We start from the raw sequence: 22,625 nt of genomic DNA, 5'->3' as shown, positions 1-22,625 counted from the left end.
GTTGAGGTGTTATGGAAGCCCAGGCTTTGATGACAGCTGTAAATTAATTTGTATTGTTCAGTCTTATGTCTCACATCTTCCTCTTGACAATACAACCTAGATTCTCTGTGGGGTTTAGGTCAGGCTAGTTGGCTGGTCAGTTAAGCACAGTAATACCATGGTCAGTACACCAGTTACTAGTAGTTTTGGCACTGTGAGCAGGTGCCAAATCGAGCTGGAAAGGAAAATTAGCATCTCCATGAAGCTTGTCAACATACTGAAGCACAATGCACTCTAAAAAGATGGTTGTGTTGAAACTATCGTTACATTTTCACTACAGTGATAACAGATAACATGGCCTAAATCATCACTGTGTTTTGTCATGTCCAGAGTCCCAACACAACCATCTATTATATTTTACAGCACTGTGTGCTTCAGTATGTTGACAAGCTGCTATATGCTAATTTTCCTTTCCAGGTCGATTTGGCACCTGCCCACAGTGCCAAAACTACTAGTAACTGGTGTACTGACCATGGTATTACTGTGCTTAACTGACCAGCCAACTGGCCTGACCTGAACCCCACAGAGAATCTTGGTTGTATTGTCAAGAGGAAGGTGTGAGACATAAGACTGAACAATACAAATTAATTTACGGCTGTTATCAAAGCAAACCTGGGCTTCCATAACACTGAACTTTTTCAGATTATTGTCTCCACCAGGCCGAAGGCATGGGGAGAGAGTATGTTTTGCACTCCGTCCGTGTGTGTGTGTGTCCTTCCGTCCGTCCTTCTGTCCGTCCGTTATCAGCTAATCTCCGGCACCGTTGGCCTGATCGTTGGCCATAACATTGGCCTGTTATAGCGCCACCAACAGGTTGATTTTTGCAAAACACATTTTTGGAACAAAATGCTTAAAAAACATGTTTATATTAATCCTAAACATTTTGCCAAACATCTCACACAGTCCTATCCTCCTGGTGGAGACCTGTGCCCAGAAGGGCACTTTTTCTAGTTCTAATTGTTCTGGATGCATGCGCTTTACAATGGTCCATTCATTCATACATTTCAATGTGAAGTCCACACCAGCGTCCTCACTTCCCACATTCACACACTAATGGTAGGGTGCAATGTAGGGTTCAGTGTCCAAGGGCATTTTCGACATGGACAGGAAGAGCCGGGATTCGAAACGCCGAACCACGGATCATTATGTTACAATGACAACAACAATTCTACATTCTCTCTAAATGTGTAGACTTCTTGTAAATTAAGTAATGCAGATGTTTAACAATAATTCAGCTCTCGAGAGCATAAAATGAAAACCACTGCGTAGATAAAAGATGGCCATTAGGCACTGTATACTTGCCGGTACTGAGGGTCCGGGGGTGGGTGTGGACTGCGTAACCGTGGTAACAGCTCTAGGCTGACTGACTGTAGTGGTGGTGGTTGAGGTGGGCTCTGCAGAGGTGTCTCCTTGTTGTGAGTCATCACCGCCCTGCAGGGCTGGAGGACACATTACAGCAGACGTTACCAAACCTTTTAGCCCCGTGACCCAAAAGAGAAATGGGATGTCTCCCTGGGAGACAAACTAGTGAAAATAGCAGATCTACAAGCTGAGCTTGTAGATCGGCTAATTTCACAACTGACACAAATTGGTCTGTGACCCGGCCACATTGACCCATTGTTTGGGAAACAAATACTGTCACACATGGCTGTCACACATTTTTGTTTTTGTCTTAGGCTGCATTTATTCAGAAATAAATGCATAGAATTTCATTCTGTATTTGTTTTTGCGACACTATCCTACTATAACTGATTCCCTCCCGTTACCATAGGTTGTAACATGAGGCCAGTGCCAACAGAATGAACCACATAAGCAGAGAAGAAAAAGCGTTATCTGGCCGAATGACCCGGAAGTGATTGTCCTCCATTGTGGTGACAGGCTGTGTTCTACCGATCGGACTATTAATATGGTTAGCGCAATTAATGTTTTATTAAGCTCCCAACATTGCACTAAAAACACTAATGACGGCCTGGGCCATGGCTCAGTGGTCCAGGCACCTTGGCTGGTAATCCAGTCTGGCAGTGTGCCGGCCTTTACTGCACGTCTTCCTCCCATCTCTCTCCCCATTTCCTGTCAGCCTACTGTCTGTCCCTCCATGAAAAAAATATAAAATAAAAGGCGAAAGCCACAAAAAAAACATAAAAAACACTAATGACCGCGTGTGCGCGCACCGAGAATTGGGATGTACTGTAGGCTGTTTCTACCATGGGAGTCCTATGGGGTCCAGCGTCGGAAGCGAAAATAAGGTAAAAATATTATTTCTAAAGCTGGATTAATACTCAAATTTCGTGTTAAAATAGTTTTAATAGCTTCACACAAGATATCTGGAGGTTGGCATGGATTGTGTTAATCGTACCAAACAATTAAGAAAACTGTCTGTCAACATTCATCCATGTTGCCATGGTAACTGTATATGGTAGCAGTAGTATGAAATGTTGCCATAGTAACCGTATGGTAGTAGCCGTAGTATTAAGTGTTGCTATGGTAACAGGATGTGGTAGTCCTAGATATAAAAGTATAGATGGGTCACAGCCACCTACTTCTCAGAGGGAGATGATGCTGCTTATTGCCATGGATATCATAACAAACCCATCCTCATGCAATACATAAATGCACAAGCATTATATTATATTTGACAATTATATGCCATACAAATTTTGTAAACAAAACTGCACAGGGTGCGCCGCATTGAAACGATTCTAACAATTACGATCAACTGGAATAATTGCGATCAGGCAATTATGTATTATAATAATTGTGACAATACTTCTACAATGTACAGATTACTTTGCTGTTGTTGAATGGATGAATGCACATTTTCATTCTGTAACGTGTACATGTCTTTCTACAGTATGGTGGTTGTTGTGGTAGTAGTAATCTCTCAAGAACAGATTATGTGCTGCGCTACTGAATCTGTCAGCAGGGCCATTCAGAACGTGTACAGATTGTTGATAGTGGGAATGAAAACACAGGCACACCACAGGAAGTGGATGGCTGAGAGCGGGCCAACATCCTGTTATACACATTCTATTGAGGCCTGCAAATTCAAAGAAACAAAAAAGGCAGAGGGTCCCCTTTTCCTTTTTTTGCCGAAGGGTTCCCAGATTGTAGTAGTAGTATTACCTGTTGCTGTGGTGGCGGTATTGGTGGTTCCAGTCTCATGGGTCTCACATGGTGGGTTAGAACACACCTAGAAAACACACACAGGCAGTTAAACTGGTATACTGAGGATGGAGGCTCCTCGTACAGGCCTTAACAAAAGATTAATAATAATAGGGATGCATAATATTGAGATTGGGGGGGGGGGGGGGGGTGCTCAGATCGGTGAACCAATAGGATCCACCGCCTGTTTTCCACCGGCACCAGCCCCTCTAGACCAGAAACCACACAGGCTGGGCAAGGCTATGGCTGTGCCAGAGTGACTTCAGAGCAGAGGTTCACGCTCGCCCTCCCATTAGACAATTATAATATATAATAAGGATAGCATTTCAATATCAGTTTAACCACTATATAAATATATAAATCTGTGAAACATTTGAACAAATATCTTGTATGGGGGTCCCTGGCACAAAATATCTTCAGATGGGGGTCTGCGGCCAAATACATTAATTTTGGGGTTCTTCACATGAAAAAGTTTGAGAAGCAAATAACCTCACCTGGGGCTGGAGGGCTTGGCCCATTCCAGATGAGGATGTGGTAGAAGTATTGGTGGTTCCAGTCTCATGGGTCTCACATGGTGGGTTAGAACACACCTAGAAAACACACACATGCAGTTACACTGGTATACTGATTAACATCAAACTGAGGATGGAGGCTCATTGTACAGGCCTCAACAAAGAATATATAACTAGAAAAAGTGCCCCTCGGGGCACAGGTCTCCACCAGGGCAGGTCAGGTTGTGGCCTCCTGGTGGCGCTATAATAGGCCAATGTGAAAAGGGTGCCATTTCTTCATACGCCTTTGATGGCAATTGGATGATTTGAGGCATTTTGCAAAAATGTGTTTTGCAAAAATCAACCTGTTGGTGGCGCTATAACAGGCCAATGTGAAAAGGGTGGGATATATTCCTCAGCCTAGTAAGAAAATGTGTGAAAGATTTCACGTAAATTGCATGCTGCGTTCATGATTTGAGGCTTTTGTTCAAAACGGGGCAATCTTGCAAACTGTGAAAGCCAATTATAGCAAATTAGGATGGAATATGAAATATCGGACAGATCCGACTTGAGCACATGACCATAGAGATACTGTGTAACGATTTGTGAGATTTTTGGACAGAATCTGGAGGAGTAATATCCAAAAATGTGTTTTACAAAAGTCGGCCTCCTGGTGGCGCTATAAAAGGCAGATGCGGAAAATGCAGGTCAAAGGTTTGTCCTTAGCCTCTAGGGAGTGTGCATGCAACGTTTCACGCAGATCGGTGCAGTTTTAGGTAAAAAATGTGAAAAGCTGCCTCATGGTGGCGCTATAACAGGCCGTTCTGGAAAATGTGGGGCAGAGGTTCATCGTTGGCATCCAGGGAGTGTGTGTGCAAAGTTTGGCATCGACCGGGTTAACGGTGCCGGAGATTAGCTGGTAACAGACGGACGGAAGGACACACACACACACACACACACGGACACACGGACACACACGGACGGAGTGCAAAACATACTCTCTCCCCATGCCTTCGGCCTGGTGGAGACAATAATAGGGATGCATAATATTGAGATTCTTCCTCCTTCAACACACTGCGTATTTGGGTGTAGCTGCATTGGGGACTCCTTATATGGTTATGGTGTGTCAGAATGACGTCAGAAGTCCGCCCACCCGCCTTCCCTCCCATTAGCCATTTCTTTGAGCAGTGCTAACCGTGCAGAATAGTGTGTTTGGGTCCCCCCCAAACCGTGCAGAATAGTGTGTTTGGGTCCCCCCCAAACCGTGCAGAATAGTGTGTTTGGGTCCCCCCCAAACCGTGGTCGCGTAGCAGAATAGTGTGCAGAATAGTGTGTTTGGGTCCCCCCCAAACCGTGCAGAATAGTGTGTTTGGGTCCCCCCCAAACCGTGGTCGCGTAGCAGAATAGTGTGTTTGGGTCCCCCCAAACCGTGGTCGCGTAGCAGAATAGTGTGCAGAATAGTGTGTTTGGGTCCCCCCAAACCGTGGTCGCGTAGCAAATGGCTCTCATTATCAACGGTCCAGGGTTGCGATCGATTGCAGTGAAGATGAATATTCTGAGACTACTTAAAAGTTAAGCAAATACCTAAAAGGTCTGGGAGTGGCTAAACGCAGCCAGAGATAAATCTGGGCGTGATTTACAAGCCCACGGCAAGGCTTGGCAAGCTATGCCCGCGCCGCGCCGCTAAGAGTGCAAACCGCACCCCAACAGTCTTCATTGGCTGTCTGTTTCCAGAATGTATAATAATATTAATAATGTGCATCCGTTAAAACGGCTTTATAAATAAGAGTTCATAAATGGATGGATAGATGGCCGTCTTGTGACGCTATTTATTATAATTTTTTACGCACATGAAGAAGTTCATTCACACGTCTAACTCACCGTTCTCTCTCTGCACTTAATAATAATGAGCGAGTTGATATAAAGGGAATGTTTCTTCATGCCAATAAAGCGCTATTTTGAATTGATGTTTCAAGATATGTTCGAGTGGAATGAGGAAATTTTTGCAGGTGCAGGATCAGTTAACCCCTGCATCCCGATATATATTAGAGAAGGGAAGTTCATTCTCTCTCCCTCTCTCTTGCCCTCAAAAATAACGAGCTATTTATAAAGCAAAACGGATGCACTCTATTATACATTCTGGAACCCACAGCCAATGGAGATGGTCGAGGTGTGGTTTGCACTCTAGCGACGCGTTGGGGGCTTGGCTTGCCAAGCATTGCCGTGAGCTCCCAAATCACACGTCAATAAGTTAATATAGGATAGCATCAACACCCTCCCATGATATCTTGTATGAGGTTCCCTGGCACAAAATATCTTCAGATGGGGCTCTGCGGCCAAATACATTGATTTTGGGGTTCTTAACCCTTAGAAGGTGAAAGACGCCAATTGGCGTCTTCATCAGAATTCCGTAAATGATCAATGACGCCAATTGGCGTCTTCGCCGTTTTTGATTAATCTAAACATATTAATATGCTCCGAAGCGCTGTTTAAATTCCTGAGCTTATATTCCAACTACATTACCCAGAAAACCCGTGTCACGTGACACACGTGTACGTGTTGCCATTGGAAGCTGGTCCCACCCCCTGTAAACAGTGGGGGCAGAGGGAGTCTTCATAGTTTTCATTGTTTTGCCTGTTTACCCGTCTCGCCCGAGCGATTTTCTAGCAGAAAAAGTTGAAAGCAGTACTATTTATTTGAGCGAGTTTTGTGGTAGTAGTATTGATCCATACGCGTCCCAGTCGCCTTCTCCAGGCGGAGTAGCCCTGGTCCAGTGCTTACAGCGAGACTCGCTGCTCCCTCCCTCCTTTTTTCATTGTCTCCCCATCGTCGTCCGATGAGCTATACCGGGAAACCATTGAAGAAGACGATCAACCCGGAATGTTTTGAGGTAATCTTATTGTAGAAAATGCCCTTCTATAGTGATCAGACATCATAAGATGATCGCTACAAATAGATGCTTGGATAATTACTACTACTAGTCAGATCATGACGCCAGAATGACTCACCACGATGGCCCCCAGCCATTAGCCAGCACCAAAGGTGCTGGCTAATGGTGTCGATCGGTTGGTCGGTGCAGTACAAATGTATCGTAGCAGGCATGCACGCATGGCAGTACAAGTATTTTATATTGTAGCGTGCCTTATAGGCGATCTGATCTTTAGAGTAATGTTCGCTCCTTTTATTTACTGTCTACAAAGACGGAGAACAAACATGCATCGTTTACTGAAGCAACGCGTGAATATGATGACCTTGCTACAAGGATCGGAGGGGGGACGGGGAGTGAAGCTAACAGTAGCGTATTATATAAGATCTGTATGACGTTTCATTGACGTCTGAGCTTGCATGATAATCGCATTAATTGAATATTGTATACTATCATGATTGTACATTGTTTAGTGTGTCTCCGTGTGATGATGATGATGACGATGATGTCAGATAGCCTACGTCCCCCCCACCCCCAACTGGCTATTGGCCGGGCTGACTACAGCTAAATGTTTATTTTTATATATTTAGAACTGGCATCAGAGGAGGAGGATGATGATGATGATGATGATGAAGACGAAGAGTCAAGACTGCGATGGAGTTCTCCGACACTGAACCGGATGCATTCATTCATTTCAGTTGTTGTTTTTTTTAAATTTAGCCTACACACACACACACACACCGTCAAGAACAACTGGAATGCAGTGGTTTGGGGACACTGGGGAGTTTGGGGACAACTGTTTTGTATGTAGGCCTATTTATTTTCTGTAATATTTATTATAATTGTATTATGTTAGTAGTCATAAAAAATAAAAGACGCTTTTACAATGAGTTAGACCTGTCATGGCTATTTTGTTCACTATTCTGAGGTTTATGGTTTGACTAAGCGAGTTTCAACTGTGATTTACTCTGTAACGGTAGATGGTAAGAACCCAATTTTTTGTTATAATACAGTATACATTCAAGTCTATATTTTGATACATATCATGGGCACAAAGTCATATCAAAACAATGTCCTTGGATGTGTTTTTTTATCAAAACTGTTTCTTCACAACAGGTTTTTGAGATACATGCATGAATAGACAAGGTACTGGTAAGACTATGTAAACATGGTATATATCAAAATGTGCGTTAGAATGTCTAATTTTACCCCAAAAAAGAATTGAGTTTATATGATGTTCCATTTCAGAGCTAGGGGGACTTTTAGCTGGATAGGTCAGATTGATCATGACTGACCATGCTATTTATAGATGGCAAAATATCTACAGTGGTACATGTGAGAAACTTTTTATTTTATTTTAATTGAACTAGACAACTCACCCTTTAAAATGAGATATTGCATGGCTATGTACGCCCAGCAGAAAAAAAGTTATTTAGAAAATAAAACTTCAACCGGGCATAACTTTTTTTGTTGTCCTAGAAACACTACCCAGTGTAAATGCAGGCTCTTTTAAATGGCTTCCAACACAAAAACTAAACATTTTATCAACTCAGTTCATTTTTTTCCTGGAAGCAGACAAGCCAAGCTTTCTCTGAAGGTCTTTCGTTGTCACACATTCACAACAGAGAATTTTCAATAAATCATTCAAAAACGCCATTCTGCCATAGAGAAGTCTAAAAACTATATAGAAATCCTTGAAACTCTCAAAGAGTTAACATGAAAATGTGTGAGGAGCACTGTTCTAAATAAAATAATCTCACCTGCGGCTGGAGGGCTTGGCCCATTCCAGATGAGGATGTGGTAGAAGTATTGGTGGTTCCAGTCTCATGGGTCTCACATGGTGGGTTAGAACACACCTAGAAAACACACACATGCAGTTACACTGGTATACTGATTAACATCAAACTGAGGATGGAGGCTCATTGTACAGGCCTCAACAAAGACTAATATAATAATAGGGATGTATAGTATTGAGAATAATCCATAATAATAATAATAATACATTTTAATTATAACGCACCTTAAATTCTTCTCAAAGTGCTACAGGGTTTAAAAACAGCATAGGCAACCAAACAATTACATGGGACCCAACTAACTAGGCTAAAAGGTCAAATTAAAACTAGGTAAAAACAGGACAATAAAACAAAAAGGCCTGACAATATTTAAGAAAATGCTTTGTTAAAAAAGCTGCTTTGTTTAGTCTGTGGTGCTCTCAGGTATGCAGGGAGGGCTTTCCACAAACGTGGGGCTGTATAGCAGAATCTCACCTGGGGCTGGAGGACTTGTCCCATTCCAGATGAGGCTGTGGTGGTGGTGTTGGTGGTTCCAGTCTCGTGGGTCTCACATGGTGGGTTAGAACACACCTGCAACACACAGGCAGTTAGACACGCTGGCTTCTATGGAATCCACATGACTGAAATCAGTCGTGGCGACTGAGAACTTGAATCCATGTACTGTACAGATTGGAAATTGGTACACGGTTGAAAGCCAACATCATGAACAACTTGGCCAATGCTGCTGTTCTGATTAAGATGAAGGCTCAGTGGACATGCCTTAAGGCTTAATGTGTGATTAACGCGCTGAAGAATCTCACCTGGAGGACTTGTCCCATTCCAGATGAGGCTGTGGTGGCGGTGTTGGTGGTTCCAGTCTCGTGGGTTTCACATGGTGGGTTAGAACACACCTGCAACACACAGGCAGTTAGACAGCTACTAGAGACTGTTTAGATACTAGTTACTTTATAGATTTTGATTCAGAATACAAAAATAGACAAGCTACTAGTACAAGCTCACAACACCAAAAATAGCAGATCTGCTAATTTTGATGATTGTTCCACCTAGAATAGGTATGCTGTGACTGGGGTTCAAGTTGTTAAGTAAAACAATCCCAGTACTTCTTCCAATCCACATGTGGACAGAGACAATTGGAATTGGAGCACTTTGGACCATACATGTAGGTGGCACCATTAAAGTTTAAGCTGTTTGAAATGCAGATCTGAAATCGGTACACGGTTGAAAGCTAACATCATGAACAACTTGGCCAATGCTGCTGTTCTGATTAAGATGAAGGCTCAGTGGACATGCCTTCAAGTGTGATTAACACACCAAAGAATCTCACCTGGAGGACTTGTCCCATTCCAGAGGAGGCTGTGGTGGCGGTGTTGGTGGTTCCAGTCTCGTGGGTCTCACATGGTGGGTTAGAACACACCGTAGTGGCTGGGCAGAGAACAGACAAACAGGTCAAACAATTTTTATAAAATATCATATAGGAAGTATCTAGGTATATAGGATATCAGTGGTGGAAAGTAACTAAGTACTTTCCTTGAGTATTTTTACATTTTCCCATTTCTAAAATTAGGCTACTTTTACTTCGGCCATTTGAAAATAGCGGATCTACAAGCTGACAATGCGTTGCGATGTTGCACATTGTGAGCTTGTAGATCTGTTATTTTCAAAAGTTTGTATACATTTGAAAACTTGAAATGGGACATTCTGCATAATTAGTACTTTTACTGTTTTACTTCCAAGTAAATGTCTATGGCTTTTTACTTAAAGGTATATTCAGTGATTTCACTTAATTCAAATATCACTTATTTTTTCTTATTTTTTGGATAATCCTCCCTACTATAAAGTGTGCTGACCATATAAGGAGTCCCTCCCTGTCCCCAGTGAGCCCCTGGGGTCAAAAAAACCCTAGTTTCGGTTTGGGCGGCAAAGCCTTCATCCAATCAGGATAAGAGGGGACTTCCTCCAATCATGATCGAGTGGGGCGGGCCTTGGTGCACGTGCTGTTGGTCTGTTGTACTTCCCCCACTGTAGAGTGTGTGCATGTGCACATCTTGTTACCGGGGCGGACCGGGTTTTTTTCCAAATCACCCAAATCACTGAATGCTCCTTTAACAGAATATTTCTATATTGATACTATTCAATAAAGAAAAATAGTATTTTTCCTCCACTGTAGAATATGTAGGGTGGCTAGTCGTTATTATTGATTGTGATAATGTAATTGTGGGATGTCCTGTAGTTTTGCAATTTTTAGTATTATGGTTACTTCAAGAAAGTAACCCTACCCATTTGGTTACATTTGTACACTGTCCGAGTTAAATTAAGAGTGTATAGATATAGAGTGTTTGTTTTTAGTCCATATGTTACCCATGGTTTCACCGTCTGTAGCTGTAGTAGTAGTTGTGGTCCCAGGCTGTTCGGATGTGGGAGAGGCCATTATGGCCACAGGAAGGTCCTGAATCATAGGCTGGGTCTCAACTCCACTGGGAGTGGTGATCAGTGTCACCTGCTGGAGAACGATGGCAACACATTTGTTTTGGCATTCCACTCCACTCATTCTCTTTCCATTTCCCCCCCCCCAACAGCAGAATGAGATTAAGCACTTAGATCAGCATAACAACATAACAATCTACCAATAGTAAGGAATACCAGGATCAGATCCTACCTAGACCAGCGACATTCCAAAGCAATGAATAGTAGGGAATACATGCATCATTTGATCAGAGACATATGGTGCGTGCATATCAGTTCATTATTTTGCTGTCCTAGCTCCTATGTCCTCATCAAGTAGAAGACGGTCTACCATTTTGTCACTTGTGTCAAGTCTCTTAAGGCCACTTTTATGCTTGTGTGCAAGCATTTAAGTGTCGAACGATGCGTTGCATGGCGAAAGTGAAAACGACAAGGACAGCCGTCGATGGAAAAATCTAGAATCTAGAAAATGAATGACGCTTCATTAAATGTTGCGTACTCCAATTGACTGGGAAGACGAGGTAAGCTCTACTATCGCAGAAATGCGAGAGACAATTTTTCATTTCATTGCAACACATTTTCTGGCAACACTGTCGGGGAGGCGCAGACAGTATGAATGAATGCTAAAAGCTTCTAGAAGATGGTAACTAGGATTAGGAAGCATCACCAAATTGGTAGGAGATATGAAACACTTAACGAGCATACTTTCCAAGCTGAACAGCATGTGATTACCCCACCCCTTCAGCTGGCAATATTAAGCCCCTAAATGGAAGGAGCGTGTCAGCTGTGTTCATGTCACCAGAAATAGATGTCGCTTAACATACACAACATGACCGACCCTTCATAGCAATTCACGTCCAACTTCTCTAAACAACATGTATTGGTTTCCTCTCTCCTTGCCTCGTTTCTTATGTAGAAAATGAGGATTTAATTTAACCGATTACATGCCACCACCTGGTGGCTAAACTCAGACCAGTTGCACTTATACACCCATAATGGACTTTATTCATTTTATTTTCTTCACTGGACCATTCTCACATGTCTTATGAATGGGTGGACCAAAGGAGAAGTTCCCAACTTAATTTCTCTTTTTTTAGGAATATTTTAAAATAATATGCACGTTTTTCACCGGTTTTGCCCCCCATCCCCATATAAAATCTATGTTTTGTATTTTTTGTGAAAAGTCATGATGACATATAAAAGAAGAGTAGCTCAAGTTGCCATGTGTTGCTGTACTTAAATATATTTTGATGAGAAATATGTTTTATGGAATATTTTACATTGGGTAAAATATACCCATGTTTAGTGATGGTGCAACAAAAAATATGTTTAGTGTTCTAGGGTTAAAGAAACGCGAGATTTCGCGGCTACAAGCAATAAGTGACAGATCCAGAATGGAGACAAAACATAAGGAGCAGGAGACAGAGGAGTGGTGGTGACTTGAGTGTATGTACCTGTGTGGGTGCTGTGTGGGTAACATGACTAGCCATCATAGCAGTGGTTGCTAGAGTACTGGAGACTGTTCCCATGGTATGGACACCTATAGACAAAAATGCGTTATTACAATATTTGCAGGGACCACTGTATTGAAAGAAATTCTTCAACATTTGAGAAGACAACACAACAGCACACTGCTTGCTGGCTGTCATACAGACCGTTAAAACATTACAACACACAACCTGCCTTCTGCGTACCTGTGTTGCCTTTGACAACCATGACAGTTGGTTTGCCAACAGTAGGTGACAGTCTGACTCCACCCACAGGGACTGTCCTCAGAATGGTACCCGGTTGTCCAGGTTGTCCCTTCAGAACCACCTACAGACAGACATGTTTGATGCATAAATAACCTTCAGAACCACCTACAGACAGACAGACATGTTTGATGCATAAATACAGCTGTGTGTGTGTGTGTGTGTGTGTGTGTGTGTGTGTGTGTGTGTGTGTGTGTGTGTTACCTGTGTGAGTCCTTGCTGTCCGATTGTTGTAGACATCCTAGGTACGGTTGTAATGATTTTACCTCCAACTCCTGGTGTGACCATTCTGTTACTGGTCAGAATGGTTATAGGTTTACCGGACATACCTGGAACGACAGACAGGCAGATCAAGTTTTGTTTCATTATTAACCCTTAGAAGGTGAAAGACGCCAATTGGCGTCTTCATCAGAATTCCGTAAATGATCAATGACGCCAATTGGCGTCTTCGCCGTTTTTGATTAATCTAAACATATTAATATGCTCCGAAGCGCTGTTTAAATTCCTGAGCTTATATTCCAACTACATTACCCAGAAAACCCGTGTCACGTGACACACGTGTACGTGTTGCCATTGGAAGCTGGTCCCACCCCCTGTAAACAGTGGGGGCAGAGGGAGTCTTCATAGTTTTCATTGTTTTGCCTGTTTACCCATCTCGCCCGAGCGATTTTCTAGCAGAAAAAGTTGAAAGCAGTACTATTTATTTGAGCGAGTTTTGTGGTAGTAGTATTGATCCATACGCGTCCCAGTCGCCTTCTCCAGGCGGAGTAGCCCTGGTCCAGTGCTTACAGCGAGACTCGCTGCTCCCTCCCTCCTTTTTTCATTGTCTCCCCATCGTCGTCCGATGAGCTATACCGGGAAACCATTGAAGAAGACGATCAACCCGGAATGTTTTGAGGTAATCTTATTGTAGAAAATGCCCTTCTATAGTGATCAGACATCATAAGATGATCGCTACAAATAGATGCTTGGATAATTACTACTACTAGTCAGATCATGACGCCAGAATGACTCACCACGATGGCCCCCAGCCATTAGCCAGCACCAAAGGTGCTGGCTAATGGTGTCGATCGGTTGGTCGGTGCAGTACAAATGTATCGTAGCAGGCATGCACGCATGGCAGTACAAGTATTTTATATTGTAGCGTGCCTTATAGGCGATCTGATCTTTAGAGTAATGTTCGCTCCTTTTATTTACTGTCTACAAAGACGGAGAACAAACATGCATCGTTTACTGAAGCAACGCGAGAATATGATGACCTTGCTACAAGGATCGGAGGGGGGACGGGGAGTGAAGCTAACAGTAGCGTATTATATAAGATCTGTATGACGTTTCATTGACGTCTGAGCTTGCATGATAATCGCATTAATTGAATATTGTATACTATCATGATTGTACATTGTTTAGTGTGTCTCCGTGTGATGATGATGATGATGTCAGATAGCCTACGTCCCCCCCACCCCCAACTGGCTATTGGCCGGGCTGACTACAGCTAAATGTTTATTTTTATATATTTAGAACTGGCATCAGAGGAGGAGGATGATGATGATGATGATGATGATGATGAAGACGAAGAGTCAAGACTGCGATGGAGTTCTCCGACACTGAACCGGATGCATTCATTCATTTCAGTTGTTGTTTTTTTTAAATTTAGCCTACACACACACACACACACACCGTCAAGAACAACTGGAATGCAGTGGTTTGGGGACACTGGGGAGTTTGGGGACAACTGTTTTGTATGTAGGCCTATTTATTTTCTGTAATATTTATTATAATTGTATTATGTTAGTAGTCATAAAAAATAAAAGACGCTTTTACAATGAGTTAGACCTGTCATGGCTATTTTGTTCACTATTCTGAGGTTTATGGTTTGACTAAGCGAGTTTCAACTGTGATTTACTCTGTAACGGTAGATGGTAAGAACCCAATTTTTTGTTATAATACAGTATACATTCAAGTCTATATTTTGATACATATCATGGGCACAAAGTCATATCAAAACAATGTCCTTGGATGTGTTTTTTTATCAAAACTGTTTCTTCACAACAGGTTTTTGAGATACATGCATGAATAGACAAGGTACTGGTAAGACTATGTAAACATGGTATATATCAAAATGTGCGTTAGAATGTCTAATTTTACCCCAAAAAAGAATTGAGTTTATATGATGTTCCATTTCAGAGCTAGGGGGACTTTTAGCTGGATAGGTCAGATTGATCATGACTGACCATGCTATTTATAGATGGCAAAATATCTACAGTGGTACATGTGAGAAACTTTTTATTTTATTTTAATTGAACTAGACAACTCACCCTTTAAAATGAGATATTGCATGGCTATGTACGCCCAGCAGAAAAAAAGTTATTTAGAAAATAAAACTTCAACCGGGCATAACTTTTTTTGTTGTCCTAGAAACACTACCCAGTGTAAATGCAGGCTCTTTTAAATGGCTTCCAACACAAAAACTAAACATTTTATCAACTCAGTTCATTTTTTTCCTGGAAGCAGACAAGCCAAGCTTTCTCTGAAGGTCTTTCGTTGTCACACATTCACAACAGAGAATTTTCAATAAATCATTCAAAAACGCCATTCTGCCATAGAGAAGTCTAAAAACTATATAGAAATCCTTGAAACTCTCAAAGAGTTAAGTAAACAAGTTAATGTTATATTATCATTACTGTAAATTATTGTGTTTTGCCAATGATTTGGGGGCCCACATGCAATACCCTAGCAGCCCATAGGTTGGGAATCAGTGAATTAGTGTGAGGTAAGTGTGTTGTGTGTGTGTGTATATAATACCGGTAGCACCTTGCGTGTATATGTTACCTCCTCCTCCTTGCTGCAGGGCAGAGACAGGGATGGTTTTAAGGTAGGTGTGTCCAGGTTTGGAGCCAGCACCGGCTTGTGTGGTAGTGAGTATGGTTGTTGATTTCCCGTCTGCTGATGACACCAACTTCAAAATGGTACCAGCCGGTAACGTACCACCTTTGGTCTGACAGAGAGAGGACAAGAGACATTAGGCTGCTGGTCAAAACAGAGACCAGTCTGTAAGCTCAGGTGCCTCTGTGCCCTCCACACTATAGTTGCAGTATGAGTATATAGTCATAGAGAGTTAATTTAACACAGTTTAATTTCATCAAAGTATGGCTTTTGTGAAGTGGAAAGAAATGTTACATTTTTACACTCTCAAAACATCATAAAAGCACCATTATCAACTAGAATAGGGTGAGTCATTGGGTGCAGTCGCAAGGACACAAGGAAGCTGCTAGTGTACAACAGGGGGTGCACATTTCCGCGTTTGTGACGCCCCCTATGGTCAGAAGTGAATGCATTTTTGCGTTCCTGATATAGCATTTACTGTGATAAATATGCTCCAACAACATATTTGTGACATGTAGTATGGAATATCAAAACCGTGTTTGAAAAAAACAAGGTGTTCAGTCGCGACCGACTCACTGTTTGGGAAACAGTGTGTTGTACCTGTATGATCTGTGTCTGACCTCCAATTTGACCTGGTTTAGACTGAACCACTGACATCATCTTCCCCAGGTTACCTAGGTTACCAAGCTGAAACACATACACTCATTATTATTATCCTATATTACAATTGAAAACATGTGCCCAAAAGCACGCACAGGAACAAAAGGCACCAGCTACTACGTCACTGACACGCTGCAACACGCTGCAACACACACTGCAACAACACACTAACACGTCACACACTTACCCTCCGCGTCGTTGGTTCCCTATCTCCTCATGTCGCGCCGCACGGCCACAATCGACACCAGCCGCGTAAAAATTGTCATCGCACTGCCACTAAAGCCGGCTCCCGTCCACACTCGCAAACAATATCAATATCAATAATAAACACAAACACGCCACAAGCACCGACACCCCCGCCTAATTTGTTGCCACGTCTATGAAAACAAGCACAAAAAAAATGCCATTCAACACGCTACTTACACACACTACCACTCGCTTACAATACGCGGACCTGGCAACACTACATTCCCTCTCCCATTGGCTCACAGCCCACCACGTGACCCACACAGGGAGGGAGACGATTGCGTGATGCTTCTATGTACAGGATTCTATAGGTCACCACTTTTGGTGTGACACACACACGGCTTCTGTTTACTAGAAGAAGAAGAACTACACAGCGCACACTCTGATTCTAACTTGGACACTTACCATAATGCTAACACGACCGCGTCGACACCTGGCGTGGTACAAGCGGGACAAACCCAGGCGCATATATGGATACCAACAACAACACTACACGCACACGCGCGCGCTGCAACAACAAACAGCTACGTACAGTGTGTGTGTGCGTGCGTGCGTGCGTGCGCGGGGGGGGGGAATTTGGATCGCCTCGCGATGCCGCGACAATGGCACTACACTACACAGGGCTCGCCAGTGCCACTACGTACTCGCATTTGCGACTTACAATATCACCGTGCGAATTGTAACATTCACTTTGTAGCACCGCTGCGACTACACAATCCAAACTACTTTAGAGCTACACGTTGCGCCGTTTACATCCACAACAATGTGTCACTCTCTCGGTTCTGCACCGCTGCTGGACAAGTATAGCACGGTCGAAGGCAGCGCACCTACTCCCCCCCCCCCCCCCCCCCCCCCCCCAAACACACACACACACACACACACCAGAGAGGGAGGAGAGAGAAGAGAGCGACAGAGAGACAGAGCACACACGTCTTCACGTAGGAACACAGATAGACAAAGACAGCGCTTTCCTGTCCTTACCTTTTCTCTCACATTGTTTTCTTAGCTTTGTGACTGACCAATGAGAAGCAGATTGTATTGTCTGCAAAGCAACTATGTGTCTGTCACAAATAAAAGTTCTGTCCTGCAAGCCCATGTCATGTCAACACAGACAAGGCAGCTGTGCGCGCGGTGACTCCTGCAAATTACACTGACCCAATATTATTTTGTACAACCTAGCAAAGCATAACATATGATGGTTTGGAGAATAGGCTGGTCTCTCTTCTTACAAGACATACGCCATTGCATACAGGTTCTCAACCTTTTTAATTTCAAGGACCCCCATAACTCTGACAGTAAAACCAAATGGACCCATAAGAGTCCCATTTGATTCCATTTGTACAGTATCAGAGTTAAAAGTTATAAAACAGTCCATTTGGTTCCATTTGTACACTCTCAGAGTTACACACCTGTAGGGTCCACTTGGTTCCATTTGTACACTCTCAGAGTTACAGACCTATAATGGGTCCATTTGGAACCCCCTCAAGGAACCATGCGGGTCCCTGGATCACACCTTTGAGAGCCACTGCTTTCAAAAAATACATAACTAATATAGAGCATATTTGATCAATTTAATGTTAGGCTACAGATTATTTTGACATCTGAATTTAACAGAACCGCCCACGCACGACACATGCACATGCACGACGTGCACGCGCATGTCCACATCCACATGCACGCGCGCATGTGTCCTCTTTTTGCTCATTCAGAATATGGTATGCCTACACACTTAAAATAATGCAAACACGCAAATTGCGCAAACGACTGCATCGACACCTGGCGTGGAACAAACGGGACCAACCGAGGCGCATATATGGATAAGAACAACAACACTACACGCGCGCGCGCGCACGCGCTGCAACACAAAACAGCTGCATAAAACGCGTGTCACTGTGGACTTCTGTATCTGTGGACTTCTGTATCGCAACGCGGGGCAACGCAACTCTGGGATGAGCGGGCCGAAGGCCCGCGAAATTCTAGTTATTAACAAACAACATTTACTGGTAAAGTGACAGTGCTTTGTCATTCACTATATCAGGCTCTGTTCACACTAACATTATATGACAATGTTGTAAATAATTAATCAAATTCTGTGTTTGGATGGATTCATACAGGATTTGTCATTTGTAATTTAGTACACAGTAACATCCTCAGTGCTAATTTGTCCATTTCAATTTCTGAAGAGTGTACAGATGTATCCAAATGAACGTGTGAGAGCCCATGTGTTGTGCACTATGTGAGGATTTCACTGTGTAGAGAAGCCACAACAGTAGCATGATAAAAGTACGATAACAATTTTATCATGCGATATGTGGTTATAAACTACCGATATAAAGTTCTGTGTTACAAACATGATAATCTCTACACACACATATACACACCAGAGTTCCGGCATTGCCCATGGGGCTCTTCACCAGTGTGAAGGTCTTGGTGACTCCGCCCACCATCGTGGTAACAACCTGAGCCTGCTGAGCGACAGTTACCGTGCCGGACTTATGTACGGTGATGATTGGTCGTCCGGGGGTTCCTGGGGTAGAGCCTACCGAGACCCCACCCAGCTGGGCAGCGGCAGTTTTCAATATGTGAGTACCTGGACTATTTACCTTTACAGGAGACAGACAGAGACAGATAAAAAAGACAGAGAGCCAAATTATTAGGATTTTCCAGACATTTTATTTGTATTTTTATCTACTATTGTTAAAACATAGAATTCTGCCGGAACCCGACCCTACCCAACGTTTCGGGCTGGGTAGGGTCACAATGCGTGATCTTGCAGATCAGCTATTTTCAGTGCAGACATTTAGTGTGGAGCAAAAACTGAAAGGGCACTAGTATTGAACCATCAAACTAGTATAGGGGTTAAATAGTTAAAGGTATATTTCGCTTTCAAATAAAATAAAATAAATATATAAAAAAAAAAATTAAAAAAGTTAAAGAAAACCACGGCCCCCTCATGCATTAGAAGGAGAATATCACTAGAACCAAGGATTGGTTTTCAATGAATCTATCGTTTAAAATCTAATGTTTAAAATGGAGTTTGACATTACAAACAAGTTTGAAAGAGAAATATCCCTTTAACAAGCATGGTGTTAGATACAGGGGTCACACCTACAGTTTTAACCATGGTTGCTCCACTTGGCAGGTTGAGGACCGTTGCTGTGGAAGGTGGCATCTTCTGTGTTGCCGCAGCAGCTGCTGCTAGGGCAGCCATGCCACTCATCTGAGTACTGCCCTGAAAGGAAAGAGACAACTAGAAATTAAGACCAAATTGACTGTAGACAAGTAGGTATTCTGTACAGGTATTTATTTTATTTGGTGTATTATGTGGATCTATCCATGCTGTTGTATATGATGTTCGCATGACTCTAGTTTATGACGTTAACATGTCTGTAAGTTATGTTGTTAGAATTGCTGTTAAGTTATGTCACGCTTTACCGTCACCTGTGTCGCCTGACCAGCTACCACTGTACGGACACCAGCGGGAAGTGATGTCACAGTGACAGGAGATTTGGGCACGGCCTGTCTCACTGTGACGACAGAGCCAGCGCTGGTGGTACCAGGAGCTGCCACTTTCAGCACGGCTGTGGAATAACATCATCATTAGGGTGTGGAATCAGGCATTCGTATGACCAAAAGTCCCACAGAAACAAAGTCTTACAAATGTGTCAAACATAAGCCTACATGCAGCTCTTCTACCAGTCTAGGTTTAAATAATGTAAAATCAACTTGGTGCCACGGTTAAATAACTATATTATGATTCCTAATGTCCCTATTCTGGGCATGTCATAATCAGTGTTGGGTGTAACACCGTTAAAAATAACAGCGATATATAACAAGACTTTTTGGTAACGGAGTAACCTAACGAGTTGGTTTGCAAATAGAGTAATCTGTTACCTAGTTACCTTTTCCAAAAACAATGCTGTTACTAGTTAGATTTAAGACCTATATTTCCCTGTTTTTTCTGTTGCCACAAAAGAAAAAGAATCAGTTTCCTGAATGAATGAGCTCTCTGAGCCTCTCTCTCTGTGTCAACGTGAAGTGACAGGCTGCGAGCATGCACCATGTCGCAGCTTGTTACACGTACATCAGTGAACCATTATGCTTTGCAGTCTGCTGTGATTGCGTAATGAATCTAATGTACAGGATTCAATAGGTCACCACTTTTGGTGTGACACAGCAGACACACACGGGGCTCTTGTTTACGTTCCGTTGTCAACACGTGTGCTGACAACGACAAAAGCTGACAAAGATTGGGAGAAGATGGATACTTTATCCTTTAGTAAGGATGTGGAAGAATTCATTCACATTTCACACTATTTTTGGATTTATCGGGGAAAGGCTCGGAGATCAACGAAAATGCAAGCTCCACAACATTGCTCGAGGTGCATGGGTTTTAATGGTTGGTAACGCAAAAAAACCCCGAAACATTATCTAAACTAGTTACTTTTCTCAGAAGGTAATTTTGTAACGAAACAGGATTATTTGTATAGGCAGAAATCCAGTAACCTAATGACTTTACTTTAGAAAGTAACGATGCCCAACACTGGTCATAATTGGCCGCAAATAGCCTAAGCTTACAATGTTGTGTAGAAGGGATATTTTTGGAAAGAGATTTGGTGTGGAGGGGGAAAGGATGGGATCCAGAACAGACCCTGAGGGACCCTGGTCAACAAAGAATATACAGTAGTGTTTGGTCTTTATACATTGTAAAATCAAATGCTCTGCTATTGGTACTAATAAATATAAATTAATATAATAAATAAACCTGTGCTATAGTGTAAATACATATACTATTAAATCTACCAGAAGCTTTAGTATAAATATATAATTTGTATATTGTCTTGTCTAAATGCTCCTTTGAAAAATCTCAAAATCAATGATTAACAACAATGTACCTGGTGATCTTGTGGCAGCAGCCAATGGGGTTCCTGGTAATGGGGAGGGGACTATTGTGTAGCCCTGCATCGGTACACCACCCTGGTTGGCTGGTGCTACAGCGGCGATCTTGAGTGAGGGGGCGGGGTTGATGGTAGGTGTGGTGGCCGAGGCGGTGCTCTGGGGTGTTCCAGTTATAGCTGGGATGTTGTATTTCTGGAGCTGCAGCAGGTAGGTGTCTGCGGTCTGGGATGGACCCCAGCTCACCTCCAGACTGCTGGTGTTGGCCCTGACCAATTGGACACGCGATGGAGCACAGGGACGCTCTGGAAACGTATGGAAAGGGCCGTGATTACATTTTACTTGATGATTCATTGTCATATGTAATTGCGATTAATGATTTCATTGTGTTTTTGGCAATGAATGTTTCACGAACAGAAATTGCACAGGGCAGATATAACAAATAACAGACAAACAACTTAACTAGTGAATTCATTCATTCACACAACTATTTATACTGTATTCAGTATAACTATTTCTGCTGGTGGTGTTATTCGAGTAGAAGTGTATCTGTAGTAGTACTCACCAGTCTCGAGGTACCACAGATCCTTACAGCACACCTGGTTGTTCCAGGCCTTCCTGTAGCCGTCTCTCCCACTCCAGACGTATAGTCTGGAGTTGATGGCGACACTGCAGTGACCAGCCCTTGCTCTGGGAACATTGTCTTCCCCCATGTCCATCCAAACAGTCTCCCAACACAAATTATCTGACACACAGAAACAGACATGTAGTTAGACACATGACAGACAGACAGATTCGTAGTGCTAGCCAGGTATCGGCTCTCCTTATATAATTCATCCTCATGTTAGTTTCTTTCTAGATTCTTTCTTTGTCTACAAAACACACAGAGTTTGCCAGAGTTTGTGTGTGTACGTGTGTCAAGTCAAGTACATTTTATTTATATAGCACATGTGTATATATGTGTGTGCGTGTGTGTGCGTGAGTGTGTGCGCTCACCTAGGTTGAGACAGGCCAATGTGTTTGTACATTTCCATTCCTTTTCATGTGTTGCTGCTTTGACGTCTTCCATGACAAGAGGAACCCAACCACCAAAAACAAACATCCTGTAAAAATAAAAATAAAGTAACACATCATCACCATTCAAGGCATCAATATCATTTATTGTTACGTCCTATTATACAAGTATAAGTAAAGACACTTAACACCGAACTGCTCGCCTGGCGCTGCCCCCATAGCTCCCACTGCGCGGAGTGTGAGGAATTATTATTACTAGGCTGATCATATGCTCCTTGGGAATGATGCCCATTGCGACACC

General features: G+C 42.8%; 1 protein-coding gene across 6 annotated transcripts in view; it reads right to left on the bottom strand.

Moving 5' to 3' along the window:
- The window catches only part of hcfc1b (host cell factor C1b), a 41,763-nt gene that overhangs the window by 7,790 nt on the left and 11,348 nt on the right, over positions 1–22,625 (bottom strand). Inside the window, exons 6-24 of one of the 6 annotated variants that reach the window (XM_079493263.1) lie at positions 22,307–22,413; positions 21,876–22,055; positions 21,310–21,615; positions 19,850–19,995; positions 19,527–19,646; positions 18,796–19,017; positions 16,109–16,195; positions 15,428–15,620; positions 12,830–12,954; positions 12,569–12,689; positions 12,329–12,414; positions 10,770–10,908; positions 9,736–9,833; positions 9,212–9,301; positions 8,886–8,981; positions 8,379–8,474; positions 3,696–3,791; positions 3,163–3,229; positions 1,342–1,478 (exon numbers count right to left, since the gene is read on the bottom strand). In XM_079493263.1, coding sequence (XP_079349389.1) covers positions 1,342–1,478; positions 3,163–3,229; positions 3,696–3,791; positions 8,379–8,474; positions 8,886–8,981; positions 9,212–9,301; positions 9,736–9,833; positions 10,770–10,908; positions 12,329–12,414; positions 12,569–12,689; positions 12,830–12,954; positions 15,428–15,620; positions 16,109–16,195; positions 18,796–19,017; positions 19,527–19,646; positions 19,850–19,995; positions 21,310–21,615; positions 21,876–22,055; positions 22,307–22,413 — 2,512 coding nt within the window. Of the gene's footprint in view, positions 1–1,341; positions 1,479–3,162; positions 3,230–3,695; positions 3,792–8,378; positions 8,475–8,885; positions 8,982–9,211; positions 9,302–9,735; positions 9,834–10,769; positions 10,912–12,328; positions 12,415–12,568; positions 12,690–12,829; positions 12,957–15,427; positions 15,621–16,108; positions 16,196–18,795; positions 19,018–19,526; positions 19,647–19,849; positions 19,996–21,309; positions 21,616–21,875; positions 22,056–22,306; positions 22,414–22,625 lie in introns of all 6 variants that reach the window. The other 5 variants (XM_079493262.1, XM_079493264.1, XM_079493265.1 and 2 more) reach the window with 5 other exon arrangements.

Source organism: Electrona antarctica, assembly GCF_951216825.1.
Source record: "Electrona antarctica genome assembly, chromosome: 2".
Classification (NCBI taxonomy): Eukaryota; Metazoa; Chordata; class Actinopteri; order Myctophiformes; family Myctophidae; genus Electrona; species Electrona antarctica.
This window is presented reverse-complemented; position numbering and strand designations above follow the sequence as displayed.